The sequence below is a fragment of the Cyrtonyx montezumae genome, unplaced genomic scaffold, assembly GCF_038088225.1.
Source record: "Cyrtonyx montezumae isolate F1298 unplaced genomic scaffold, pur_monq_1.0 scaffold_3, whole genome shotgun sequence".
NCBI lineage: Eukaryota > Metazoa > Chordata > Aves > Galliformes > Odontophoridae > Cyrtonyx > Cyrtonyx montezumae.
In genome coordinates this window covers 48,555,236-48,577,211 of record NW_027072034.1, presented here as the reverse complement: position 1 = coordinate 48,577,211, position 21,976 = coordinate 48,555,236, and the positions used below count along the sequence as shown (strand labels likewise).

The window sequence follows — 21,976 nt, the reverse complement described above, 5'->3', positions numbered from 1 at the left end:
TAGAAACTCAAAGGCTATAATGCTCTCAAGTGAGAAAAGGGAACAGATAATCTCCATTTGAGAAATCTGAAACAATTGGAGCATGAAATTGTAGATTCAGGAGCATCTATAATTTTAAGACTGCAAAGTGATCTTGGTTCTTTCAGATATCATCTATAATATACAGCTCTGTGCAGGGGTAAATGCAATCCCAACCTGAATGAAAGGCTGAGCATCTGTGCAACTATGACACACAACATCCAGAAGCATTTTGCATGCCAGTCAATGCAAATGAAGTGAGGAAATGAAGGAATAAGAGGAAAATAACAAGATATTATGTTATATACTGATTATATTTAGCATTGTTTGTGTATTTTTTTTCCATCAAAGGGAATGTGGTGAATCTCATTATCTGGACAGTAGAACTTTCACAGAGGTGATATTTGGAAGCTTGTTAGTTAAGATGGACAAGCTGAGAATCAGTGGAAGAATTATGACACAAGAAAGGGTCTGATAAAAAGGTTCATTTTCAAAAGTATCAGAAGAAAAATATTAGGCTGAAATTGAGTTATTAGTGATATTTCTCAGGAGCTGCTCTTCAGTTCAGCAGATCTGAGCTGATATTTTTATTAATTAACTTGGCACAGGAATCAGGAAAGTGTTGGAGAAGCCTGATGGCACTGTTCGGTGCAGGGTAAACGTGTATTTATTAAACTCATTTAGAGACACCCAAGCATCTAGGCAACTGAAATAAAAAATGCTAATATATATATCCACATTGCTGCAAGAGAAAAATGCAGCTAAGTCATTATCTGTTCTATGGACATACAAAAATAGCAGAAATCGTGGAAGATGATGATACATAATTTATCTGGAGAACTTTCATTTATAGAGTCAAGATTATATTTGCATACATTTACACCTCAGATTAACCTGGACTATCTCAAAACGAGATCTCTTCTGCTCTCACACATTACTAAATCTATGGAAGTGAAAACTTCTACAGTCTGAGTTGTGTGTATTTTGTTTCAATTTTATTTTTTAGCTGGCAACAAGGAAAGTAGCTGATTTTCTGGATTGTATCAACTGGAGTATAAATCTTTGAAGGACAGAACTTACAGAAAAATCTGCAAAATAAAAATAATTTCTGTAGTATTGCAGCAATGACAAAGGGAGCAGTACACTAGTTTTTCTCTTCTGAAAGTTTCAGTACTGACCTTTGAGAAGATTCTTTCTCTACATCATAGACCTAGTGTATGTTACAGACAGCAATCACACATTTTCAGCCTTGATTATTGTCTCTGAAAAATGGGGGTCCTGAATTAAGTTTTTCCTGAAAATCTCATTTCACAGAATGCCTAGCTCAATTTAAACCGCATAGATCATTTTATTCTTAGAGGAAATAAATTTCTGTGTGGTAGTTTGCTTTAGGAAAAAATAATCTTTATTTTGTGACTCCAGTGACATATACCAGTTGTCAGAATTTTAAGTTCTGAAGTACATTTTAAAAGATGTTTCCTGACATATGGGAAGTACATAATATAAGCCTTAAAGTTTCCAAACAAATCTTGGATAACCTGAGGTTTCATTGCACTGAGATATTTGAGCCTTGGTTTTCCAAAGAAATTTTGAAAATATTTAATGCTTTTACAGGGAAGGTGATTTGCCTTAATTCCAAAAGCCAAGTTCAAGGTACTATTCAAGCAATCAACACAGAATGGGAGTCAGTATACCATGGAACTCAAGTTTATGGAGTAAATGGCACAGCTGATGGACAAAGACCCAGGAGTGCTGATTTCTATATATTTGATTCTGCAAAGCTTTATGGAATTGACGCAGCTAGGACCAATATGATGAAAGGGATCAAAGCATGTATTAGGAATACAATATTAATCCATTTTAATGAAAGCATCAATGGGATGTAACTGGGTTTCCATAAATAGTAAGTACAGACACTATCTCTCACTGCTTTCTCACTGTTTATCAAATCTATTCATTTTATTGTTTTTTATATTAATCACTCACTCCTTTCCTCTAGCACTTCAACTTTATTTTTTTCCTTTGATAACTCATGTTTTTGTTTTCAGTGTTCTGAAGCTGAAGACTTCAAGTAATATATATATTATCCAATGCAGAAGTTTCAAATACACCTAAGGATACAAGGTACATAGTAGGTATGGAATTCCACAAATATTTAGATACTGTGGAAATCCAGATTTAGTGCTCTTGGGGATGATTCACAATTCCATTGAGAGGATCTGTCATATGGATATCTCAGTGGGTGCAATTCAGATGACTGATTATGCTGTATTTCTTTTCCTCTAAATGCTACTAAAAATGTAATTTCCTATTTGACTGGTTGGTTAGTTTGTTTGTTTTCCAGTATTCCCTCCAGAAAAAAACTGGTCAAATTTATTGAAGTTGAAAATCGCATTATTACTTCTGGCAAACATCTTTAACCCTTTGTTTTTTCCGTATATTCTATCACAATTCAAAACACCTCTTTATATAACAGCTTCTATGAATTTGCTACTGTAATATTTACTGCTTTCCCACTTGTATCTCAAAAATCAAGCACAGGAGACTCATTTGTTAAGTAAGATCTAAATTTTGCTTTATGTTCAGTCCACAGTCATTACTAACCAGTAACTAGCACATAGGTTCAAATCTACAACTAAAGGCCACAATACACTGGTACTAATTCCATTAGCTGTAGACCCAGTAACATATAATTAAAATTGTTCAGCTGATGAGACAAATCCTGAAATCCATACTGAGGTGCCATTCAGTTTCAGACAAAATGTTAAAACTTCTCTTCCTCGTGGCCAAAACTGAGACCTTACATAAGCAGTACTTTTATAAAATGTGCAGCTACTCTAGGCTGACTGCATTGTTGAAAATCATTATTCTGGACTGCCAGTGCAAAAATTTAATGACATTAGCACATCTTTGAATCAGCCTAAGCAACAATGTGGTATTTAATACAAGTATTAAAACAGTACTACTTCAAGCCACAGTTTATTTTGTTAGACATCTTGATTATTTTTGTTCCATGCCACTGCCTTAGATGGTCTGGAAATGTGTCACAGCATAGTAACATCCCAGGCACCAAGCCTCTAGCTGGCTGCCTGGGCAGGTCCCATCAGCTGTGCCTGAAGCCTCCTCTGCAGTGTAAAATACTGGGGACAGCCACAGGCTTCTGTGTATGGCAAGCACAGCTCTCAATGATTAACCAGCTCACTCAAGTAACACTGGTGAGCAAAGACACTTACTCAGCATCCGAATTAACAGCTGATGTTTACAGTATGGTTAGGTATGTGAAAGTGATATGAAATGGACGAAGTAATAAACAGGGTTAGAGTTTTGGGGTTTTTGTGATGTACCTAGAAATGCAGTTTGTAAGCCAAGATTTGCCAGATGTTATCTAAAAAAGTCAACATATAAACAGTTGAAAATTGTGGTTTATAATACTAATGTTGACATTCACTTAAGTACAGCAGAACACCAGTTCATTTGGTGTACATATACTGTTATTTTCAATACTGCTGTGCCATCTGTTCACTCCGTGAGTTATAGATTTTTTGTCTGACTACTGGTTTTAAAATCCTTTGGATAAATTGGGTTGTGAAAGATGAAGTTATAGATTGATAGCATTGTCTCTTTCTCTTCCCCTTAATTAAACTGTCTTTTCTGCCAGTTTCCAAACACTGAGGATGGAAAGATTATTGAAAATTGTTATGTTATCTTGCAGCAAATCACTATTATAGCTGTCACTGAAAATCAAATGCCATCGTTAGGCTTGCAAAGTATACTTAATATTCACACTCTGTTTTCTGACAGTGATAACTTCCTGATAGCCTTCCTCTGGACTAAAAATTAGCAGATTGCTTCCTGGCCAAAGATGATTTCTTCGAAGATGTTTAAATTAAGTGCCTTCAGAAAATGTGGATTCTTTTTGAGTGTGAGGAAATGGCATGTAATTAAAAAAAATAAAAAGCTATTATTGAAGAAGTCAACGCAGAGTAAGTAAAAAAAAAAGGCAAACACTTGGAGGCCTGCAATATAGAAAGAAACCATATACTTTTAAGAATTATTTTATATTAATAAAAGACGGTGAAAGACATGTCACATCTGTACATTGTCTGTTAAGATTTACTTCCATTGTAATACCTTTAAAATGTCTGATTGGATGTAACCTTTGTTACAGCTGTCATTAAAATAGTGTATCTAATAATTTAACAGTTCTTTTGATGAGAGAGAACTAGAGCCTTGTAGGGCAGATGTATCATTTTTGCATTCTCCCTTTTCCTATTCTCTTACGTGCTGTAGTGTTTAAAATGTTGCTAGAAAAACTGAGCAAACTGGAGCTTGAGGAGCTAAAATATGAGTTACATGCAGTTCTGCACAGCCATTAAGATGGCTAATTCACTCATTCCTTGGACCTCAGTGAGGAACACCTTAAGAATGGAGAGATACAAATGTGACTGAACATCTACTTTGAAAAAGAATTTGTGAAAACCCAATTTAAAATTTTCACAAATATGTTTGATAGCAGGGCAAAACACACACAGAAAGGGAGAGAAAGAGGGAGAGGAAAACACAGAAACACAGACAAAAAACAAAAAAACAAAAACAAATAACATGCTCTATCTTCTTTTTTTATGTAGTCTTTTTCTGGTGGAAAAAAAAGTGTCAAAATGTTCTGCATAAGTTTTCCTGGAAAGATCTTAATGTGTACCCACAGTTTTAGGTCACTAAAAGGCTGCTTTCTGCTGACCTAGCATTCCCAATGATAGCATTTAGGGCAGTTCAGTTCATATCTGTCTTTTGTTTCTGGCATACATCACTGAGCACTGCCAATTAATTAGTCTGCCTCCAAGCAACACACTGTTGATATAAAGATATTAACTATCTTGCTACCTTGTAGTAGGTAAGTTAATAAAAAACGTTATTTCAGTTTTCTTGTAATATTACATCACTGCAGATTAATTTTTTGTATGCTTGTTGGTTGGGGGAAAAAGCAACAGATATATAGCCACAGAATTCAGCTCTTCAGCATTCTAAACTCGTGAAAACTAAATAATAAGGAAAGGAAGAATCTGCTGTTCTCTTTTTTACTAAGGGAGTGTACAGTCAATATTTTTCTGCTGATTACTTTTTTCATGCTGCATGGATGGTTTTATTAAACATCCTGAGGGTAATTCCCTTCTTACATCTGTCATTGCAGCCTACAGTTTGTTTGCTAGAGAACCCTGAACTAGAAAAGAAAAAGATTAGAAACATTATTATCCAATTGCATAAAAGTATCAGGTACAAAGCAGGACTTCCTGCAGTAACTGTTAGATGTTAGTAATGCATACGAGTACATAGCTTGACGTTATTTCTTTTCTTGTACATACAGTTACTGCATCAGATGAGACTTGAAGATTTTAGAGGAGCTAAAAACAGGCCTCCCTATGCAAAATTGACAGAATCATCCTCATGGTTAAATATCTACCTGTTCATGTTACTTCTCAAAAGATGTTATGAAAGGGTAATTGGGAATAATGGCACTAATTTAGAAAAATAAATAAGTAGGTTTAATAGCCAAAAATCGAAAAGAACGTGTTTCTCCAGCATTTAATATTTCATTTTTTGTTTTTACTGTGTTTACAGATATGCCAAGGTTTTTGACAGTGACTTATTAAAACAGTAGTCTTAATAGCATTTTGTAATGTGTGATTTTTTTTCACATACTGAACCCAGTGATACTGAGTTTCTGATGGAGGAGGTCTTACTTAAAAGTATAATGTGCAACTTTTCTCAGGACATTAGAAAAAAATGTTGGGTTACTTTTTCAAACTATATTATGAATATTCAGCATGAAATATAATTTTACTCAAGAAAAACCTGAATAGATAACTGAAGTCAATCCAAATGTCTGCAGCGTAATCTGTCATTTAAGGCTTGCACAGAGATTGGAAACCACCAGAAAGCTTTTAAATCTGAAGGGTGATTAATGAAGATTTTTTTCAGTGTCTACTAGTAGGTCATACCATTTAGACAACATGGAAATTATGGCAATTCTCCATATGTTTCTATTCTTATTGGAGAATATACATACAGATTTTCAGTGGCTTGAATTATTAATTTTTTTAGTATAGAAGAAGGAGAGTTCTTTTTTATGGTTTTTTGTTGTTTTATTTTCTCCTTTAGAACTATAATAACTTTAGGTTTTTGTTTTGTTTTGTTTTTTAAACATCATATAATTTGTCTTTCATGATTAGATTTTTTTTCCCAGTTGGTTTTTTTTAAACATCAGTTTTTAGTGCTACAGGCATATTAAATATGAAAAATCTCTTCATTTTTTTGTGAGATTTATATAACTCATACAGATGTGCACTGTTTTCTGCTTGATGTATCACTTCAGTCAGTAGCAATGGTTCAATCAGAGTAATCATTAAGGACAAAGCCTTTCATGTTACCTTTTTGAACAGCTTGAAGGGAACTGACAAACTTACCAATGAACAGTCATCCTTTTCCCACGTTTCTAGGGCAGCTTGACTGGAAAAATACCCAGGATCAAGTAAGGTTTTATACTCAATCATGTTTTGTGATGGAAAAAATGAAGCTAAAATATTTCTCCCAAGACTGAATGTTCTCTGACCTGCCAGGAAACCAGGTAAGACTCCTAATGTCAAAATTAACTTCTCTCATTCTGTTATATTTGGATGGGAAATTATTAAGGATATCACTGACAAGTGATTCAAGTCTCACCAACATGGAAAGGAGGTTTCTGTTGATATTGCATGGGGCTGAAAATAAAGGTAAGTGTTCTTTTACCAGTATAGTTCTGTGCATTTTAGAAGGATAAACCAGTCCCTGAGTTTTCTATATGTAAGATACACCTGCTTAGGAACTGGAATATGCTTTACAGAATGTTCTTGGTCTTTGGAGGTAACTACAGGCACACAGATGCTAGAAAGTAGAAGTTTGCAGTCCTGTGCAGGCTACATGGGTTGTGTATAAAAAGGTTAGCTACTACCAAGCATCCATTAAGAGGTAAAAAGGTTGCCAATTTTAAAATCAGTTAGCATAGGCCCTAGTATCCTCACGTCCATGACTTAAGATGATTGACTCTCCCTCATTATTGATGTCCTTAATATGTTTGAGAAAATTGTTTCCTTTCCTCAGTAATTTCTGTTCTTTAAGGAGACTGGTAAAGGAACACTTAGACAGTAGATAATGTAGATGTTTTCATCAGTTTTAAATGGTTTTATTTTTTGTTTCCTCAAAAAACTATTTTCTTCAAACATCTTGAATACATCTTTTATTTGCTCTCATACTCACCTCTTAACAGTGGATGTGCCAAAACTTCACTATGGAAGATTTTCAAAATTATACAAACTGTAAGATTTCAGCAGAAAAACTTTTTTTTCTTTTTTGGAGTGTTAAGCTGTATATGATAATTGGTTTTGGCTAACTCTATGAACCAATCTTCTAAAAGCCTTTCTAAGCTTCAAGTATCTTCTGAATTGTAGTACCAGTAAGTCTTATAACAAATCTTCAGAATATTGTCATGTATCTACAGTATAAATACACAAGCCATTGACGACCAAAGTAGTTTCTAAGCTCTCAAATAAAATATCGCTAAAGAATGGTGTATGGAAACTGTTGACCCACAGCCTGAACCTGAATCACTGTTTGAGCACCTGAAGAAAAGATCTGGTCAGCCCTGGGAGCACAGGTGAAGGCAATTCACCTGTGTTATGGGAAGGGTGGAGCCAGGCCTCTTAGACCTCATTTAAGGGCTGACTGCCACTAAGAAAGGCTCTCTTCTTGAAGGTTCTTTATTTGTGGAGTTTTTCCTGTAAGCCTAGATCCTCAGAGATGGGTGAGGATTCTATTTGCTTCTTTCTTTGTAGCACATTCTAAATGCATTGGTTCTGTTGCTATTACAAGTGGTATAAATGTAGCTTGTTAATATTCTTGGGCAAGCTCTGGTTTATTATTATTATTTATTATTATAAATTTGTTTTTCTCAGAACTTGGTCACAACTTTTTTTTTCTGGAATTCCATCCAGAAATTCTAGGGACTGCCAAATCTTGAGTCTTTCTATTCTTGTCAGCTTAGTGAAAATACTTTTAAAATGGCATTTTATTCAGCTCTTTTAAAGAGGATTTTTTTCTCTTCTGTTTGAAATAATTCTGCAATACTAGAATTTATCACTTTTATTAGGTAATGTTGAAGTTTTAAAAACATACGCCTTCAAGGTGTTTTATCTTACAAGAGAAGAACAAGCAGTGAGCCTTTCTACTATGCCCTGGACAAACTGATATAGTACTTGACATAGCAGTTGGTAACCCTGCCTGTGGTGGGGGCATTGAGATTTGATGGGCCATGTAGGTAACCAGTATGGCTTTAGTAAGGTCAAGTCATGCCTGATGAAGCTGGTGGCTCTTTATAGTGGGATTACAGCCTCAGTAGATAATGGAGGAGTGACTGATGTTATCTATGTGGACTTGTGCAGAGTGTTTGACACCATCCCCTATGAATTCCTGGTCACTAAGTTAGAAAAAACATGGGCTTGATGATTGGACCACTCACTGCATAAGGAATTGGCTGGGGAGTATCTCTCAGAAGGTTGTGGTTAATGGCTCAGTGTCCAAGTGGAGACTAGTAACGAGTGGCATTCCTCAGAGATCACTTCTGGGGCCAGTGCTGTTTAACATCTTTGTAGGTGATACGGATAGAGGGATTAAGTGCATATTCACCAGGTTTGCAGGTAGCACCAAGCTGTGTGGTACGGTTACCATCTTAGAGAGAAGGGATGCCATCATTTAGATGGTACAGTTAACATCTTAGAGAGAAGGGATGCATCAAGGGATGCAACATTCCAGTACTCGAAGAGGGCCTACAGGAAAGCTGGGGAGGGGCTTCTTATAAGGGGATTTAGCAGCAGGAGAAAGGGTAATGGCTTTAAGCTGGAGGAGGGTAGGTTTATGTAATATATTAGGAAGAAATCCTTTATTGTGAGGGTGGCGAGATGCTGGAGCTTGGTCACACAGAATATTTGAACTTAAGAGGTAGTGGTGTTTAGTGAAACAGGTCACCTGGGTCTGCTGGTTCTTAGGGGATCATAGAACTGCAGAGTCATAGATAGTTCCTATTTTAACATTATTAAACTAATTATTTATGTTTACATTTGTATTTAAAATTTTTAACAACCTTATTTTACATAAAGCATAATTACTTTACATTTGTTGTTACTTAATGATTCTTAGAATGTGCTTATTTCCATATATATGCAAGAAATGTACATCTCAGTTATGATCTATTTTTTGAACATTTCTGGTTGAAAAAAGGTTGAAAAACATCGTTAATTGACAGGCTCTTGCTTTGTTTTTGTATTTTGATAAATAGTGCAGAAATTCTAACATTTCTAGAATAGCTTAATTATCCCATGTAGGTGACTCTTTGATGTCTAAGGTAGTTTCAACCTTAAATAACATTCTATATTCTATAGCTCTATTTTAAAGTGATATTCCAAGTTGTTCAACAAATTATAGTTTTTGGTGCTCTTAAGGGAAGGTGAGTTAATTATTAAGAACACATACTGAGGTACTGACATATGCCAAATGTTATTGAAATATGTTATTTGAACCAGTTGTGAAAGAGAAATATAACAATAAAATCCTTATGTATTCACTATCATTAAATGCACAGCACTGTAAACCTGAGATTTTAAATATTTAATTAACCATCTGGAGAAATAGTAAAATGTGCAGTCTATTGTGCATTTTATATTCATATTTTGTTAATGATCCATGGCTAATGAATTTAACATGATAGACCATGGAGCTTTAAAACAACTGAGCTATTGAGAGTTGCATGGAGTACTGTACATTATTTTTCGGTAAAAATAATATATTTATCAGAGTGATTGAAGTTTCCAATGAAAACCAGTGATCATGAGTCCAATTCCAGTTTTCTGTAGGACTCATAAACTTCCTCTCCTGATCAGGTGACCTGTTATAAATATCAACAATGATGTTACCCACATTAGCCTGCCCCTTAATTTCTACCCATAATCTCTCTGCTGGTTCATTATTCATTTCCAGGTGATAATTGATACATTGTTCTTTCACATAAAGAGCAAATCCCGACCCCCTTGCAGGTTTATATTTCCTAAAAAGTATATAGCCATCCGTGACAGTATTCCAGTCATGCAAGCTGTCCCATCATCACTGTTACTGCAAGGAAATTGTGGCCCTTTTTTACCAACACACAAAGTATGTTGGTATATACACTATAGGGAAGAAAAGGGAGCAGTGGTTGCAGGTTTCCATGTAGAGATACAAGATGATACCCCGTAGTCATACATCCCCTTGTGTCACCTTCTTTTGCACTTCCAGGATCCAATCTTTTTTGTTGTTCTTTCTGCATTCAATTTTCCAGTGTCATTCATGCCCACGCAGAAGAGCAACAGCAGACAGTAGTCTGTGCTCTTTGCAATGTCCTGATTCTTGGCTCCCAGGGGACACTCAAGACTCACTGTCAGGCCTGCGGAGGGGAGTCTTAATGCCTTTTTAAGAGGGAGTCACCCACTACAAGCTCTTGGTGTTTCTTTTTATGATGCCCACTGCAAGAAGTGAAGCTGGAGGGTGAGGACTGAAGCGGAGCTCTGTTTTTGTGCATCATCAGGTACCAAAGTGCCTTCTTCAGTGTCGTCTGCTCCTGGAATATGATTATTAAACATCTTTCTCTTTCTGTCTCTCTCAGTGCCTCTAATGCTACAAAACCTTTTAATTGCTTCTTGCAGCTCAGTCATTTCTTGTAAAAGATCTTCAATTAACCTGTGCTCACTCTCTTCAGGTACTTATCCCCAGGAGAAGGTTCAAGGCTCCCAGTACACCAACTGCCAAGTATCCCTTTTTACCAGTTTGTCTGTGGAGGGGTGCATCAAATCTCTCTGGCAATTTCCCTGAAGGAGCACCAGTGTTAGCTTCAGGAAAGTGCCCACCACCATACTGTCAGATCAGGATTCCCTTGTGAAACTGTGAACTACTGTGACAGCACCCTCCTTCCAGATGGGAAACAGTCTGCTTTGCATTGTCCCTGCATGCCCTGCCTGCATGAATTGCTATTGATTTACACTGGCATTAAACAAAACACAGTCACAACATTTCTCCTTTACTAGTTTACATTTAACAAGTATTTTTGATCAGTTTGCCAATGTAGAGTGCTATCTCCTTGGGTGGGGGTAAGGTGCAGAAAACCTTCTGCAGAGGACTTTGAAGCATAAGCATTTACCAAGGCCATGTCTTCGAAGTATACAATGTGTGAGCAGGAAGAAGATATGACATAGCTGGGCTGCAGTGACAGAATTTTCATCTTAATTTAGTCTCAATCTGCTGTTGTCTTTAGCTGTACACCTTACAGCATGTCATTGCCTTGGGCCAAGTCCAGGGATTTCTGCCTGACACTACAAGAGTGTTTTGTGGCATGTCAATGCTACTTGATTATGTTACAGATCTACAATTTACTGGGCGTCAAGTCTTTAACTGTCTTCCTAGTTGCCTAATTGATGGGAATACTTCCATGTGAATTCTGACCATGAACATCTGGAATCGGAGTAACCATCCCAACTGTTACATCTGTGTTATCTTATTAGCATTGCCATGCAACTCATTTTAATGAGCTACTTATAATGTCTGGCATTTATTCATACATCAGCAGCTTTTAGGTCAATCTACTAATTGGAATTTACCTAAGCTTATTTTAACAAAATCTCAGGGCACCGCCCCTTTTAGCATTTCCTAGGATAAAAACACTGTTGTTTGTGCTTTTGAGATATCACTGTAAAATGTTAAGTAAGCTCTGAAAAGGAATTTCATTCAAGTGTCCAATTTTAGTATTCTGATGTGTGAGATCAGTAACTGAACATTTTTTCACATGCTTGAGAATTGAGAATATAATTGTTTTATATTAAAAAATAATTCAATATATTTCTGGTCTGCTAATTCTATGCTGTAACAAATACACTAGCTGTCCTTTCAAGTACTGAGTGCAATTGGATAAGTTTGTGTTGTGTTCAAACTAACTAGATAAATATTTAAGTCTGGAACTCATTTAATACCAATGATTGGTATACCAATGGCTCCTAAGGCCTCCTATGGCTTTTCATATTTTATTTGCCTTGTGTTACCATGAAGTTTTCCCACTGATTCTGCCCACAAATTCTTTTTCTCTCTTTCCTTCTCCCTTTCTTTCTTAGTTTCAGGATCTGAACTCATGAGGTAAGAAGCAAATAGATCCAGAAACTTTTCCTTAAGTCTCGCTTTTCTTTCTCAATATGTAAATACTGACATTTTAGTAAGATAACTGTGGACTGAATGTCTTTGTATAAGAATCTCTACAAGTCTCCCATATTTCGCGTTCAGGATTTTGTAATACATCTTCATTAGTGACTAAACTGAAATAGTTGATTCAAATGACATAGAAGGAAGCTGAATGATGTTAGTCAGTGGTAGTACGCCGTCTGATATGACAGTAAAGATTGTCCCACCTTCATAAGTTCATAAGGTTGGAAAGGACCTACAAGATCATCTAGTCCAACCATCCTCCTATCACTATCCCTACCCAACTACTAAATCAAATCCTTTAGCACCTCATCTAAATGCTTCTTGAACAGCGCTAGGGATGGTGCCTCAACCACCTCCCTAGGCAGGCCATTCCAGTGCCTGACCACTCTTTCAGAAAAAAAATGTTTCCTCAGGTCTAATCTAAATCTTCCACGGCGCAACTTGTGGCCATTCCCTCTCGTCCTGTCATTACTTATCAGGGAGAAGAGACCTACCCCCTCCTCACCACAACCCCCCTTCAGGAAGTGGTAGAGTGTAATAAGGTCTCCTCTGAGCCTCCTCTTCTCCAGACTGAACAATCCCAGCTCCCTCAGCCGCTCCTCATAAGACTTGTGCTCCAGACCCCTCACCAGTTTTGTTGCCCTTCTCTGAACACGCTCCAGGGCCTCAATGTCCTTCTTGTAGTGAGGGGCCCAAAACTGAACACAGTACTCGAGGTGCGGCCGTACCAGAGCTGAGTACAGGGGGATGATCACCTCCCTGCTCCTGCTGGCTACACTATTTCTAATACAGGCCAGGATGCCGTTGGCCTTCTTGGCCACCTGGGCACACTGCTGGCTCATGTTGAGCCGAGCATCAACCAACACCCCCAGGTCCTTTTCCTCTCTACATTCTTCAAGCCATTCTGCCCCAAGCCTATAGCATTGCATGGGGTTATTGTGGCCAAAGTGCAGGACCCGGCACTTGGTCTTATTGAACCTCATCCCATTGAGCTCAGCCCAGCTGTTCAGGGGCCTCCCTACCCTCAGGCAGTTTGACACATCCTCCCAACTTGGTGTCATCTGCAAACTTACTGAGCATACACTCAATTCCCTCGTCTAGGTCATCAATAAAGATATTAAACAAGATGGGCCCCAAAACTGACCCTTGGGGGACACCACTCGTAACAGGACGCCAGCTGGACTTAACTCCATTAACCACTACCCTCTGGGCACGGCCCTCCAGCCAGTTCTCCACCCAGAGAAGAGTGAACCTGTCCACACCACGGGCTGCCAGTTTCCTTAGGAGAATACTGTGGGAGACCGTGTCAAAGGCCTTGCTGAAGTCCAGGTAGACTACATCAACAGCCTTTCCCTCATCTACCTGTCTGGTCACCCAGTCATAGAAGGAGATGAGGTTGGACAAGCATGACCTGCCCCTGGTGAACCCGTGCTGGCTAGGTCTGATCCCTTTATTGCCATGCACGTGTCATGTGATTTCCCTTAAGATCATTTGTTCCATAACTTTCCCTGATACCGAGGTCAGGCTGACAGGCCTGTAGTTTCCCGGGAACTTTTCACTTCCTGGAAAACTATAGTTGTCTAGAAATCAAAGGAAGTGAAAAATATGAAGTGGAGAAAACAGTATGGACTAAAAATAAGACAGTGAATAAAGTAACAAAAATAAAATTAATATTTTTATTTTGTAGTGAAGTAACTTAGAATATGAAGGGTGATTTCCATTAACTGCTTTCCCCATACTGCCAATAAATGCAGAAAATGCTGTACAATCATAAAGCAGAGAATTCAAGGCAGAATACTTTCAATGCTCATTTAGTGTGATTTAATCATGTATTGATAGGAATAGTGGGATGCAGTTAACAGAGTCATTGAAATGGAAGGTGAAATACAAATTATGTTCCAGTCAACCGTGGTTTTTGATATCAAAGAGCAATTACACTGTGTATATTTAAAACCAATAACCTGAATCAATTAAGGGACTGTAAACTTGAGCTGTATTATTAGATGTAGTAAACAGATGATAAAATCTTCTCCTGTACAGGTCAGTCATGCAATCTAGGCTTAGACGTACTCATTTTCAGGCTTCTTTTTATTTTTATTTGCTGTTATTGTGTGTGCCGGGAGATTAAATATATCTGCATACATAATTTATGTCCAGCTTATTAAATGATCACTGTGACATTTTTCATTGCTTTTAAAAGCCTTTATTTGTACTAGAAGCTAACTTGTTTTGGTCTAACTCCTGAATACTACAAATTGAGAAAAAGTGGGAGTAAATAATATTTTATAAGATTCACACTGTCCTGTTTTACAAGGGCCAGATCCTTCTACCATAGTTCATGCTAAATGCATCTCATTTTCAGACAAATTGGTTGGTTAATAAAGCACTTTTTTTTTATCATATCTTAAGTTCAGGAGTTTTCTGCTGTTCAGTAAGAACATGATGAATACTGTGCACATATATAACTAAGTCCATCAGTCTGCAGGGACTTTAGCTAGAAATAAAGTTAAGAAATGGTCTAAATGGTTTCCTTAATAAAAAGTAAGGAAACTGCTTTTAGATTTTTTTTATTATTTTTTTTACTTACGCTCTACAGAGAAAAACATTAAAATATGTTAATATTTAACTGTTTATCTATATTATTTTAACTTCACACTGAATGTGTAGCTGAATTCTTTACACAGGAAATCAATAATTCAAATGTATATCTGCTATAACACCTATGGCTTCCCTGGAATTAAAACAGAGTTCAGTCTGTCTTCTCTGTCTGTGTCCAGTCCATGGCCTGCAGGTCCACATGCAGCCCAGTCCAGATCACACTGCAGCCACCCTCTGCCCTGAGTCATCATGGCAACAGCTCTGCTCCATCCTGTAACCCAGTCCAGCCCCTCAGCACTGACTGAACCTCGGTGTATTATGCACCCCACTGAAGCTGAAACCAAAACATGGGTAGGGCACAGCACGTTGCTGACTCAGGTTACCACAGTTCAATTTATGCATTTTGATACACTGACTGAACAGACCTGTGGTCTCCATCCTACCAAAAACAAAGCTCTCTCCTCAACTTTTCCTTACATTCATATTGCACCTTCCATTTTTCTTCATATGTTACTTTGGCAGCAGGCTTGCAGAATGAGATATGTACAGTACTTAGAGAAAGGGTTTGAATGGCCAATGAGCTCAAAGCAGCTGAGCTTTTACTGAAGAGCATACTCCAAAATTAGAAATGAACATAAGCTGTTCATTAAGTTTTTTATTATGCAAGACTGCTCGAGATTTACAAAAGCATGATTTCAGTAGAAAATGCCTGAAGTTCCTAAAGAAGCATACATTTTTTTCTGCTCCTCTATACTTTGTTTGATCTTTAATTTTTTGTTAGAGAAGCATAAAAATAAAAAATAATGATACTAATTAGTTTTGACTTCTTGACTCTTGGGAAGCCAGGCTATGAGACTGCACTCTGTGTGTCTGTATATGCACATCTTTCTTTCCTAACAAGATTTTAACAGTTTGACCAATGGAAGATAAATTTGAAAGAGGTAAAGGCTGATAGGTTATCAAATGCTGTACAAAACAAGATTAGAAAAAGGTGATGAAGAGTTCTATTACTGCAACTTTACAGAATGTTCTTAATTGTAAAACTACATCTACCTTAGAAATCAAAATCTAGATAGTCCTCCAGAACACATCTCACCGAAAATATTTATGTGCACTAGAGAGGTAACATTTATCTCAAAGTATCTTATTCTACCACTCTTTTGATTACTTTAACTATGGAGAGTTTGTTTTCTTTTGTTTGTGTTCATTTGTTTATTTGTTGCTTTTCAGTTTTGTTTTGAAAGGAAACAAAGAAAGCATAATTTTGCTAAAGTCTATTGGTATCTTCAGCAGGATTTGGAAATACACAATTTACCAAATCAGTAAAGTAAGGTAAGATTGCATCTGTCTGTGCTGATATTGAAGGTTGCTTTTTCTGTTAACAACAGGTTAGCAGTGAAGTTCTGTAACTTCTAACTTTTTGATATTTATATCCAGAAAGTAGAGAGGAAAAAAAACAGAATTTTCAAATTTGATTCCAGAGGATCACATAATCACAGAATTGTAGGGGTTGGAAGGGACCTTAAGAGATCGAGTCCAACCCCCTGCCAAAGCAGCTCCCTAGCCCAGGTTGCACAGGTAGGCGTCCAGGCGGGTCTGGAACGTCTCCAGAGAAGGAGACTCCACCACCTCTCTGTGCAGCTGTGCCACTGCTCCGTCACTGCACTGTGAAGAAGTTCCCATGCACATTTGTGCAGAACCTCCTATGCTTCAGTTTGTGACCATTTTCCCTCATCCTATTACTATGCACTGCTGAGAAGAGTCAGGCTTCATCCCTTTGGCTCCCACTCCACTTTCTTCTCCATGGAAATTCCCTGAAAAGTCATTTTAGCCTCAGGAACACCATGTGTCAAAGCTTACATCTCAGATACATTACCTTGGACAGGGACATTACTATCAGTAGGAAGTGATAGTTGACCAAAGAGCACATTTTATTGTACAATTTGTTTGATAATCATGTTGGTTGGTGTTGTAAAACTTTCAGCCTAAAAATATTGGTGCTTCATGGTCTGCGGGAAGGTAGCATTTGTTGCCATAGCAATCTGCCAGGTCCCTGATCTGACTTCTTATTTTGTGTGTGAGGGGTTTTATGCTTTTGTGTGTGTGTGTGCAATTCTGAAAAAAAGCATAGATAAATAAAACAGAAAATTATTTTCCTTTTAAAGCAAGCAAACAATGAACTTTTAAAAATATTAAATATATTTTATTAATATCTGTAAACTCAGTGAACACTTTTATTTTGCTTTTTCTGAGTCACCTGCTCTCAAAACAATGTAATTTCACAATCAGTAAATGTGTGAAAATATTAAATCAGTGAAGATAATGATTTACTTTCCTCAGATTACCTAATCATAATAAAACCTCCTGCTTAGTTTTCAGACAGTTAGAAAAAACTGTAATGTACTTATTTCCACATCAAAGGAATTAATCATAAGTCACAACACTTGTAACAGAGCAACTGTTTTTGACAGATTCCTTAAGACTTCAAAAATAGTGCACAATATGTTAAATGATTTGATTAATTCTACTGAGTGAAACAATCACTCACAGAAACTTTTCCAAAGTATTTCCTATAAAGCTGTGTGAGGAAGCTGATGATTATTCACTTGTGAAAATATAAGAGCAGTAAATTATTACAGGAAGCTTAATAAGTAGTTTTCAGTATTGCATACAGGCATGAAAAGTTGCTGACAAGGTCACCTCTGTTTTGACATGCATATATTAATGAGGCTGACCCCAAGTGAGTGAGGTGGAAACCACAGCATAATCATACATTTTGTAACCATCTGTCAAGGTTTAATGATTTTTCTTATTGGTATTCCACATCATAATATCATGTAGTGCACTGAGTTAAAAGAGTTAATGCTCCAGTTCTGTGGATTGTTGATAGTTCCCAATATACCTGTCTCCAAAGAGAAGAACTACATACCCCAGAGGGCTTTGTGTTACTCTGCTTTTGTCCATTTTCCATTCAGAGGGAAAGATAAGACTGTAGGCAGGGCATGAGTCCCTTTTTTTTTCCCTTTCTGCTCATCCCAGCAGCAGGTGTGCTCCCTAACTTCTCAGTTTTCACTGAGTCAATCTTATTTCTTTGGAACATGCAGTATATTTCACAGAATCACAGAATTGTAGGGGATTGTAGAGATCATAGTCCAACACCCCTACCAAAGCAGTTTCCCTAGCCCAGGTTGCACAGGTAGGTGTCCAGGTGGGTCGTGAACACCTCCAGAGAAGGAGACTCCACAAACTCTCTGGGCAGCCTGTGCCAGTGCTCCATCACCCTCACTGTGAAGAAATTCTTGCACACATTCATGCGGAACCTCCTGTGCTGCAGTTTCTGTCTGTTTCCCTTCATCCTATTGCCACACACAGCAAAGAGGAGTCTAGCCTTGTCCCTTTGCCTCACACTTCTTAGATATTTATAGTGGTGGATCAGATTCTCTCTGGGTCTTCTTTCAAGGCTGAACAGACCTAGGTCTCTCAGTCTTTCCTCATGAGGGAGGTGTCCCAAATTCTTTATAATTTTTGTGGCCATCCACTTGACTCTTTCAAAGAGATCTCTGTCTTTAAACTGAGGAGCCCACAACTGGACACAATACTTCTGCTGCCTGACCAGAGCAGAGAAGGGGGGAGCTGCTAACCATGATCTTCTTAGTGCAACCCAGGATGCCATTGGCTTTCTTGGCCACCAGGGCACACTGCTAGCTCATGGACAACCTGTTGTTCACCAGGACACCCAGGTCCCTCTCCTCAGAGCTCCTCTCCAGCAGCTCCTCTCCCAGCCTGTACCGGTGCATGCAGTTATTCCTCCCTAGGTGCAAGATTCTACACTTGCTCCTGTTAAACCTCATCTGGTTCCTCTCTGCCCAACTCTTCAGCCTGTCTAGGTCTCACTGAATGGCAGCACAGCCTTTCAGCTCATCAGCCATTTCTCCCAGCTTCATATCATCAGCAAACTTGCTGAGGGTGGACTCCATCCCCTCATCAAAGTCACTGATGAAACTGTTGAACAGGACCAGACCCAGCACTGATCCCTGAGGAACACCACTAAGTACAGCCCTATAACTGGACTCTGCAAAACTGATCACAATCCTCTGAGCTCTGAAAGTCAGCCAGTTCTCAACCCACCTCACCGTCCACTCATCTATTCCACACCTCCTCAGATTTGTTATAAGAATGCTGTGGGAGACAGTATCAAATGCCATTGCTGAAATCAAGGTACACAACATCCACTGCTCTCCCCTGATCCACCCAGCCAGTAATGACATCATAGAAGGCCACTAGTTTGATCAAACACAACCTTCACCTGGTGAACCTATGCTGATAACTCTCCTGATAACTCTTCTCTTCCAAATTTCTGGAGACAGCATCCAGAAAAAAGTGTTCCATCACCTTTCCAGGGACGGAGGTGAGGCTGACTGGCCTGTAGTTCCCCAGATCTTCCATCTTACCCTTTCTGAAGACCAGAGTGACATTGCCTATCCTCCAGTCTTCAGGCACCTCTCCCATTCTCCAAGACCTCTCAAAGATGATAGAGAGGAGTTCAGCAAACACCTCTGCCAACTCCCTCAGCACACATGGATGCATCCCGGCAGTGACTATGGATTTATGTACACTGATGTTTCCTAGATGCTCTCGGAGCATCTTCTCCCTCACTAATGTGGAGCCTTCCATTTCCCAGACTATATCCCCTCCAGTGTCAAGGAGTCCCAGATGGAAGTTCCCACAGTGAAGACAGAAGCAAAGAAGGTATTCAGTATCTCTGCCTTCTCTGCATTCCCCATTAGCTGAACACACCCTTATTTGGTAGGGGGGTGGGCACATTTTAGATAGTCTTAATTTCAGTGTTGACATACTTAAAAAAACTTTCTTATTATCCTTCATCTCCTCTGCTAGATCCAATTCCACGTTGGCTTTGGCCTTCCTCGTCACATCCCTGCAGGCCCTAACAACATTCCTATATTCTTCCCAAATGCTCGGACCCTTTTTCAGCATTTCATGGACCTTTCTTTTCCCTTTGAGCTTACACATGAGTTCCTTGCTCGTACCCGAGCTCAAAAAGAAAAGGCATTTATTTGTGCAGTATTGGGTTCTGCTCTGGTTACAGCCATAGAATCCCGTGACCAGCAGCTTAAAACAGAGAATCAAACTATAGAGTCACTGCAGGAGTTGGTTAAAACTAAAAAGGCAATTAGAAAATGAAAAACATAATTCAGCCCTCTTACTAGAGGCTCTGAAGGGTAACTGTAAGGATATCAGTGACACTGCTACCCATAGTTTGCCTCAAGAGAAAATCTATCGTCTAGAAGGACTGGAACGAATAAAGGCAAGGTTAGACAAATTAGAGGCCTCTCCAGCTCAATTGCGCCCTTTAATAAAAACTGAGTATTCATACAGTAATAGTGAGGATTTAGATCCTCAAATGAATTTTAAGGAAATTCCCTTTTCAGTCACAGAACTAGCAAAACTGAAAAGAGATTTTAGCCGTTCTCCAAAAGAATCAAAAACGGAGTTTGTATGGAGAGTCAGCCTCACGGGTGGAGACCAGATACTTTTAACTAAAAAAGAGGCTAGAGGTTATTGGGGACCAGGAGTATTTTTAACTACTGGTAACAATCATGCTCCCTGGTCCCTTACACAGAGAATTGCCTATTGGGCAGGTGGTCTTAACCCTCTAGAAAGGGGAGACCCCCTTGCCATTACTGGAACTGTTGATCAATTAGTAGAAAGTGTTCAAAAGGCTGCTTGTCTGCAAATGATGTATGATAGAAAGCTGCAGCCACACCATGAATCTCCTATAATAATGCCTGTTGATCCTGAGAGAATGACCCCCCTTATCAGGGAGCTTCCAGAATCACTGAAATCCATAGGCATACAACTGCAAGGAAAAATACAGGCTATGCCTCAGGGAGAAAGAATTCAGGCAGCGTTAGAAGGTGCTGCAACCCCTAATCATTTGCAGTTAGGATGTAAAGTATGGACGTGGGGGGAGGTTGCCCAAGAGTTAATTAACTATGGAAGCAAATATGGACCAGTGATTTCTTCCACCAGCAAATTTGAGACAAAGGGAATGAGGTGTGCAGAAGCCAATTCAACCCCTCTCCTATCTAATCGGGAGAACAACAGATCTAAAGGGGTCTCATTTTCAGTGAAACCAAATGGATGAAATATAGATCATAAACGTAATAGTTTTTGGATGCTGGGCAAGCAGAAGGGCATTCCACGAGAATTAATGGATGGATTATCTGCAGACAAGTTAGAGGAGTTAGTTAATAGATGGCCAAAACAAAAGCCCGAAAGAAGTGACACACCTCCTCTGAATGTCCCCAACTTTGGAATCAGCATGGGCACCAGGACTGCAGGAAAGCTTGTCACTCGTGTTTTGTGACAAATATTGTAGATTTTATCATACTAGAACACTGAATATACTTCTTGATTACACTTTGTATTTTGGTTGCATAGTATCATGTTTCAGGTTGTTGTGGGTGTGGGTGTTGTCTTTAGCTCTGTTAAACTTCAAACTTGGGTTTGAGTTTTCACAGGTTATGCTGGCTTACTGGCTACTCTCTGCACAGTAATGACATTCCTTTTGATCCCTTCTTCTACCTCTTTTTATCAAACTGATTATGATTTGCATGTAACTCCCCTATGGTGTTTCCAACTTCCTAATAAATCAGGAAATTAACTAAGGGACCCATCTAATGTCTGTCAGATGTGGACACAAAAAGAAACCCAGTATGATGTTTATTGTAACACCAGTCCAGGAGTTCCATCCAAAACATGGTTGTTGGAAACAGTCTATGTTTCTGTGTATATTTCTCTCATGTTTTATATTATGGGATGTCCTAAAACACTATCTCATGAAAGTTCTATAAACTATAACAATACTTGAACTTTCCAGACTAGTATATATCTCTCTCAGCATTTCAATCGCTTTTGAGATGCTCAAATGGGCAATTCTATGTATATTTAACCTTGAAACAATATTCAGTGTTGCAGCATGGTGAAATTATACCTTCACTCAACCTATTGAAGGGCATGTTTGTTCCATCTA

General features: G+C 38.3%; 1 protein-coding gene across 1 annotated transcript; it reads left to right on the top strand.

Annotated features, from left to right (window-relative positions):
• Window positions 1–19,920: 19,920 nt before the first annotated feature.
• On the top strand, window positions 19,921–21,310 carry LOC136051376 (uncharacterized). The gene is given in 2 exon segments (XM_065740787.1): window positions 19,921–20,099; window positions 20,101–21,310. Coding segments are annotated over 2 exon segments (1,389 nt in total).
• The last annotated feature ends 666 nt before the right edge of the window (window positions 21,311–21,976 follow it).